This window comes from Castanea sativa, chromosome 6, assembly GCF_040712315.1.
Source record: "Castanea sativa cultivar Marrone di Chiusa Pesio chromosome 6, ASM4071231v1".
NCBI classification, from domain to species: Eukaryota; Viridiplantae; Streptophyta; class Magnoliopsida; order Fagales; family Fagaceae; genus Castanea; species Castanea sativa.
The window spans coordinates 27946410-27954610 of record NC_134018.1 but is presented as its reverse complement, the minus strand read 5'-3'; the positions used below and the strand labels follow the sequence as shown (position 1 = coordinate 27954610).

Here is an 8201-nt window from a genome sequence, read left to right as displayed (position 1 = left end):
TCTATACACAACTAAGCAAGTGAGCTTTGTGGCTAGTATTTGTGATGAGTAAGATTAAGTAATCTCTTATAGTTCACACTAGTATAACTATTTTTTACAGGAAGGACTAAAAAATCCTAAGAAAACTAGTATCTATCGAGATTTAAAAAGCTATCTAAGTCTGAAGCTCGACAGCTACTCGACAGATAGGGAATCTATCGAGAATTATGAAAATTAGATTTTCAGTTCTAATTTAGTTCCAATCCGTGAGTATATGTTTGGGCTTTCATTTCTCACAATCCTAAACATATATAAGGATTATTTTAAGGGCCGTCACAAAGAGCACAATTGCACAAATGTGGAGCAAAGTGTTGTTCATGCTAATTGTGATCGGAAACCTAGTTTGCCCTAGTTCTTTCTTCTCTTGACGAAGTTGCTGTGTTGGTACACCGTAGGGTTTTGTGACCAAGCAACTTCGTGATCTTCGTCGTGTGATGAACTGAAGAACGTTGCAGCCAACATCCTTCTCAAGTTGGTGATCAAGTCGCGTAATGGGATCCACACATCTATTGGTTAGTCACGTACTGGGAGTCGTGCATTAAAAGGAGAGATTGTCATTATAAAACAAGTCCAATTGGGTATTGGGGTAAGGGTTAAAATATAGGTTGGTATAAGGTACTGAGATTCCTTTACTTGTAACCGTTTGTTGTGATAATAGTGAATTCTCGGGAGTGGTGACCTTAAAATCACCCGGTGGGGTTTTTGCCTTAGAGGTTTTCTCCATTCGAAAACAAATCACCTTGACAAATTTATTTTCCACTGCATTTTATTTTAGTTGTTGATTTGTTTGTGCTGCAATAAACTTGGCTAATTAATCACAAGGGGTTAATACGTTTTTGGCCTATCAAAACCTATGGAACCAACTGTTAAAACTATTAATTTGAGCAATGATGAAAATCCATGCTTAAGTAAAATTGGCTCAACTCTAAATAAAAAAGAAAGGAAAGATCTTCAAGAACTCCTCATGGAATTTTAAGAGGTGTTTGCATGGTCCTATGAAGATATGTCTAGAATTGACTTAGAGATAGCTCAACATCACATTGATACCCATGACCACATGGTGCCCATCAATCAAAAATTGAGAAGAATGAGGACCGAATGGCCTTTAAAGATCAAAGAAGAAGTCATTAAGCAACTAAAGGTAGGGTTCATCAAACCTATAAACCAAGTCGAACGGATAACCAATGTCATGCCCATACCTAAGAAGGATGGAAAGGTGAGAATGTGTTTGGATTTTAAAGACTTGAATAAAGCATGCCCTAAGGATGACTTCTCCTTCCCCCACATTGATGTCTTAGTAGATAACACGGCAGGAAGCGCCTTGATGTCCTTCATGGATGGTTTTTTAAGATACAACCAAAGTCAAGATGTCTCCTAAAGATATAACCAAAACCACTTTCACTACTAAATGGTAAACTTATTGTTACACGGTAATGTTGTTTGGCCTTAAAAATGTTGGGGCAACTTACCAAAGGATGGCTACAGCCTTGCTACATGATATGATGCATAATGAGGTAGAGGTGTATGTTGACGATATGATAGTGAAGTCCAAGGATAGAGGAAGCCACACCATAAACTTAAGGAAGTTCTTTAAGTGGAAGATTGTCAAGATGGTTGATCTTATTGGTAGAATTCAATTTGAAGTATGTGACTAGGAAGACTATCAAGGGAAGCTTCATGTCAAACTTTTGTGTCAAGAATCCTATAGAGGGAGAAGATGGCGAAGAAAATTTCCTAGATGAGGACATTTTGGATGTTGAGTTTGGGACATGGAAGATGTACTTTGATGGAGTTGAAAACCAATATGGAAATGGGATAGGAGTACTCTTGATCACTCCCCGAGGGATCTCATATACCTTTGGCAATCAAATTGAACTTTGAAGCGACTAACAACATGGCTGAATATGAGGCTTGCATTGCCGGAATGGAAGCTCCTCAGGAATTGGGAGTAAAAGAGGCTAAGTCATTGAGGATTCAACATTGGTTATAGCCCAAGCACAAAATTTGTGGAAGGTGAAAGAAGAATACGTGAAGCCTTATCAACAATACTTAAGAGGACTTGACCAAGACCTTCGACAAGGTTGAATACACAATCATCGTTAAAGCTCAAAATCAGTTTGCAGATGTCTTTGCTGTTGGGGTTTATGCCCTAAAATCCAATTTATTGGCATGTCATAAATAATTAAATTGTTTAATTATATGAGACTATCTATAAATGAACTAATGGGACATTATCATAGTCCATGAGATACATAATATGTGATTTATGTGATTTAATCACAAAAGATGTAAATCACAAGTTCCTTGTAAACTCAAAATGTAGTTTGTAGTCGGTGATGAAATTGGGCGTTTCATCTGCGAAGACTATAATATATCAACTAAGATGATCTGTCTTGATTATGGAAGTGGAAACTTCTAGTTGGTATGTTGATATGTTTTAAGAGTTAAGACATATTAAACTGCACCGCTATGAGATTTATTATTCTCATAACAACTGTCAAATGAATAATAAATCTCACGACTTCTATTTACATCAACTCTAAATCTTGAGAGAATAATGGACCTGATTATGAGATGTAGGTTGCTTTGATATATCAGGAGTGAGATCTATTAGTCACGGTCAAAACCTCAGTATGTTGGGCAGCCGCATTTAGTGTTGATGGAACATATATTTTTAAGATGAAATTCATAATCTCTTAACAGAGATATAAAATATTCCCTTGAGATAAGTTTAATGGGTTTATTTATTCAGAGTGTTGGGCCTAACCACTTTAGTAAGGTGTTACTAAAGTATATATTTATGAAATTGGATTTCATAAATATATGATGAATAACATAAAGGATTAAACCGGGTACTCAGAGATTAAGATGTAGTAATCTTCAAAGTAGCAGTCTATATTCATGACTTTGTATTACTACAAATATTTTAATGAAGGGGTTGCATGTATAATAAAGTCTTGGGATATAATTTATTAATAAGGCCTAGAGTACAATTATATTTATATAGTGGTATTAAATATAATTAATAGTAACTTTGGACTTGTCAAGAGTTGACGGAAAAACCCAAGGTCCATTGGAGCTAGTGTCTTATTGGTCCCTTTTGGTCCCACTCCAAGCCACACACTAAAGCCCAATTGGAAAGGCCCAATTGGCCAGCCTAATTAGATAATCAGTTAGTTATAAAGGGAGAAACATACATAATTTTTATTAGTGATATAAGAAATGCTATGTATGTGAGAGAGAGAGACACTTTCATTCTCCCTTTGAAAACTGATTGAGATACCACACATCTTGGGCATAAAGTGGAATTGGAGTGAAGATTAAAAGTATTCCCGAGTACTTCAATCTTTGGTTTTGAATTTCACCACACCAAGGTACGCTATCTTGTTCTTAAATTCTAAAATTTACATGGTGCATGTTATCAATCATGAATGAAATAGATCTTTGTTTGTTGCTTCCGCTATGTGTTTTGTATGAGATACAAAACCAGTTTTTCCAACATTTGCTACTTTAGCCTCCATGGTTTAGATACCCAAAGGAGTATGGACAAAACCCTTAAAGGTCGAACAAAGCTATGAGGAACTGCATAAAAGGAAGACCTATGCTTCAATAATGGCCATAAAGGAAGAGGAAGTTTCATGGTACTATGACATCATGAAGTTCGTGGAACTAAGGGCATATCCGGATGACGCTGATAAGAGAGAGTGTCGTTCCATTAGGATGATGGCAGCTTTATACATCTTATGTGGAGGACAACTCTGTAGAAGGTCCTACAATGGTGTACACCTTTGTTGTTTGAAAAGAGAAGCAGCCGAGAGGGTGATGGACGAAGTTCATCAAGGAATTTATGGCTCTCATATGAATGGAAGAATGTTAGCCAAGAAGATTCTATGGATGGGATACTATCGGAATATGATGAAGACTGATTGTGTGGACTGTGAAAAGTTGCCATGATTGTTAGACACATGCCAACTTGAATCATGTTCCGCCTAGTGAGTTGTGTAGCATGACCTCTCCATGACCATTCTCGGCTTAGGGCATAGATGTGAATGGCAGAATAGCTCCCAAGGCTTCGAACGGGCATGAGTACATTTTAGTGGCAATTGACTACTTCATTAAGTGGGTGGAAGCAGCCTTCTATTCCATGTTGATGGCTAAGCATGTGGCTGGTTTCCTAGAGAACAACATCATATGTCGGTTGGGGGTACTCCAAGAGATCATTTCTAATAATGGTTCCCACTTTGAAGGCGAAGTCTAAGGGGTTATGGAAGAATATGGCATTGAACATCACGAGTCTTCACTATATCGACCACAAGCTAATGGGATCGTAGAAGTAGCCAATAAGAATGTAAAGAATATCCTAGCCAAGATGGTAGTAACATACAAGGATTGGGCTGAGAAGCTTCCATTTGCCTTATGGGGCTATAGAACCTCTATCTGTGCATCGACTGGGGCAACACCTTTCTCTTTGGTTTATGGTAGAGAGGCGGTGCTTCCTATCGAAGTGGAGATACAATCTTTGAGTGTATTGGTAGAAACCAATTTCCTAGAAAAAGATTGGGCCAAGGCGAGATATGAACAATTGGCTTTGATAGATGAGAAGAGAGCCAGGGCAAAATACCATGCACAAGGGTACCAAAATAGGATTGTTAGGGCATTCAACAAGAAAGTGACACCAAGAAACCTTAAAGAATGGGACTTGGTCCTAAAGGTGCTTAGAGATGAGCTTTTTTATCTAAGAGGGAAAATAAAGACTAGATGGTCTGGGCCATTTATCATTAAGAAGATCATGTCTGGAGGTGCTACATGAATCATAGATTTGGATGGGGAAGAGATGCTTCGCCACATTCACATGGATAAACTCCAAAAATACCACATTTAAAAGAAAAAGCCTGCTAGGTTGAAAACCCGAAAGGGTGGCTTAGGCAAAAGAACCCCGCTCGATTGATAACTCGAAAAGGCGGTCTAGGAAAAAGTTAGGGGAAAAGAGCATGGGCATGGTGAAAATTCCTCAAAGGATGTCATGGGAAAAAATTACATGACAAAGGAAAAAGAAAATTAAAAAAAAATGATGAATAAATAAGATAACAATAAGCAAAGGTAATAAAAAGGGAAATTCTTTTATTGCTCAAATCATAAGATAATAAGTTTGTTTTCATAGGGGATTTGGAATATTCCAATCCTTTATTAAATTCAAAAATGGAAACATGAGAATCATAAAAGTGCAAAAAAGTAAAACATGGGGCATATCAAGGTGGTTACTCAGTCCTCCTTATCTTCTTGCTAGTCTTCATGTGTGCCTTTTCATCCTTCAAAATCCAATTCATATCATCCTTCAACCGTTTCTTGTAGCTTGCAAAAATGACAAGAAGGTATGTTAGAATTGCATATAGAAGTGAAACGGGTGAAAAATGAGTGAAAAATGGGCAAAGCAAGGCTTCTGCCAGGCATCTCATGTATGCGGGTAAAAGCCCACACACGCAGATAAGACCCCACGTATGCAGGTCCATTCTCACATATGCAGAATCTCAAGAACACACCTACGTATGCAAGAATAGAGCTGCGTACACATGAATACCAGCTGCGTACATAGGCCTGAGCCCACGCATCCAGGAACAAAGACAAAAATATTTCTTCGGCATTTTCAAGGAGGCATCATCCAAAATCAATCCTAGATATGTTCCTTCCCTTCCTATGACATTAGGTTGTCATCTAAACTCATGTCATAGAAAACCTAAGCATTTACATAGCCAGAAACACATTCAAACCAAAGATCAGAGAGGAGCTTGAAAATGAAAAAAAAAAAAAAAAGTGACAAACTTACAAATTCACCTATGGGAATGTGATCCTCTAGCCAGTATGTTAGTGGTGGAGGCCCTACCAACCTCGAGACTCCACTCCAACGGGTGAGATGGAAGGAATCAACAGATAGGACGTAGGACGATTGGCCTTGGATGCCATTGGAGGAGATGATGAGAGAAAGAGAGAAAATGAGGAAATGAAAGAGTTTGAGAGAATAAGGGATTCAGAAAGTGTGAGGAAAAGAAAGAAGGGATGAAGGTTTTTGTAGAAAGAAAAGAGAGAGGAATTATGAAAAAGATGAAGAGGTAAGGGAAATGAAGAGAATGAAGAAGAAAAAGAAACAGTTGGCAACCATTGGAGAAAATGAAAAGATGGGAACACACTTGATGGCTAAACTACGTGTAGTTTAGGCCTCACCACTAAACTATGTGTATTTTAATCACGAACAATAAAAGAAAAAAAAATATTTTTCTTCTTTCAAAGAAAGGACATCTCAAGATTCCCTCAACTAAACACAAATACACAAATTATAAAAAATTCCCCAGTAGATTAAACCCGTCTGAATAATCCCCAGTGGATCAAGCACATCAGGTACCGTTCCTAGTGGCTCAAGCACCTCAAGAACCTTCCCACAGCAAATCAAGCATGTATCAAATTTCATCCCCATAGAGGGAGTAGAAGTCTCTTCCTCAAAATTCAAGCACCTTAAGCAAAATATCCCCAGTGCAGGAAGTAAAAGATTCTTCCCCAAATGTATCATATACCATCCCCATAGAGGAAGCAAAAGACTCTTCCCCAAAAAAATTCAAGCATCATACCCATGGAGGAGGCAGAAGATTCTTCCCTGATAGACCCAAGCACATTAAAGCAATCCCTAATGAGGAAGCAAAAGATTCTTCCCTAGAGTATTCTTGTACACCAAAAATCCCTAGCAAGGAAGCAGAAGATTCTTCCCCAATGGATCACACACTACTCCTCAGCGAGACCATTCCTACTACTCCTCAGTGAGTTTCTCATCTCCAAGCAAGTCATGAGAGGTAGAAGATTCCTCCCCATGTGCATCCACTCCTCAGTGTGTTTTTCACCATCCCTAGTGGATCCTACTCGTGCACATATCCTCCGAGAATTGAACATGCAAGAACAGTGGAAAAAGGTAGAGATAGCGATAGAGAAAGAGGCCAAGGCCAACTCGAGGCAAGAGCCTTGCCAAAAAAGGTAGAGAAAGAAGTGAAGAAGATAAGAGGAACAAGCCACCCGAAGAAGTTTGAGGCAAGATCCCCGGATGTACATCACAGAGATTATATCCTTTTGTTGTTTTATGGGTTAGCTCATAAGAGCACCCTTTGTTTGTTTTCTTTTTTAGTGACTCTAGAATAGTGAGTCGATTGCCATTTGCTTGCAAATGGCAAAACAGGTTCTGGGATAGTGAACCTGTTGTTGCTCATTTCTTGAGCAACAAAGGTGGGACTTTGAACATATGAATCCCACGCAGCTTTTCAGAGTTGCACCTCGCCCTATGTATGCGTGATGTGTGTCGCGTGCGTGGGTTAGGCCCGAGGTGTACTTCAAAACAAAATATTTTGTCTCGTATTCTTTTGATTTCGTTAGTGAAGCTCACGAATCAAAAGAGAGGCATCTATAGACACTGCATTTCGTACCCCTTACAACTCGGGCTCCTATTCCCCAATGATGCTCGAACTCTAAGGCCCCAGGCCAGTTTAGAGCCCAATCAAATAAAATGACTTGAGGAGTGTTAAAATGGAAATTGCAAAATTCTATTTTTGGAAATAAATTGACCAAACTAGCCCTCGGCCTGCACACGTGGGTCGCGGCCTATGTACATGAGCCATTGCATGCGTACGCAGGCACGATCCTGCGCATGCAGTTAGGGTTTCAGAAGTATAAGAAAGGCAAGTTTTCTGCAATAATGGCTAAGGTTTGGAACGAATCCTACATCGTCCGAGAGCCGTTCCAAATCCCATTTTTTCCACTATATAAAGCCTTACATGGTACATTTTCAAAACAAACAGAATTCCTACGGGAAAAACCTAAGATTCAATAGAAAAAAGTGAATCAAAAGGGGGTTTATTACAAAACACCCTTAAATCATTTTTATATGATTGAGACCTTTTCTGGCCCTAATCTTTTGAGTGTAAGATTACTAATCACTCTTTCATTGAATTGTGATATATTTGACTAAAGGGAACGGTAAAAAATCAAGCCTAGGAGCTTTTACTTTTAAGGTATTCTTTTCAAGCTTTTCTCTTTATTTTCTAGCTGTACTCCTTGTTTTCATCTTTTTTGTTGTTTAGTTTATGCTTTTATATGTTTGTTTAGGATAGTTTAAGGCTTTCTTTACA

The 8201-nt window shown here is 38.4% G+C and overlaps 1 protein-coding gene across 1 annotated transcript; it reads left to right on the top strand.

Moving 5' to 3' along the window:
- The first annotated feature begins 4303 nt into the window (after window positions 1–4303).
- On the top strand, window positions 4304–4849 carry LOC142639743 (uncharacterized). The gene has a single exon (XM_075813879.1). The coding sequence runs from the start codon at window positions 4304–4306 to the stop codon at window positions 4847–4849; it is 546 nt and encodes a 181-aa protein (XP_075669994.1).
- The last annotated feature ends 3352 nt before the right edge of the window (window positions 4850–8201 follow it).

Excerpts from the sequence above, each read along its gene's own strand:
- LOC142639743 (XM_075813879.1), top strand. The coding sequence starts at position 4,304 with ATGGAAGAATATGGCATTGAACATCACGAGTCTTCACTATATCGACCA.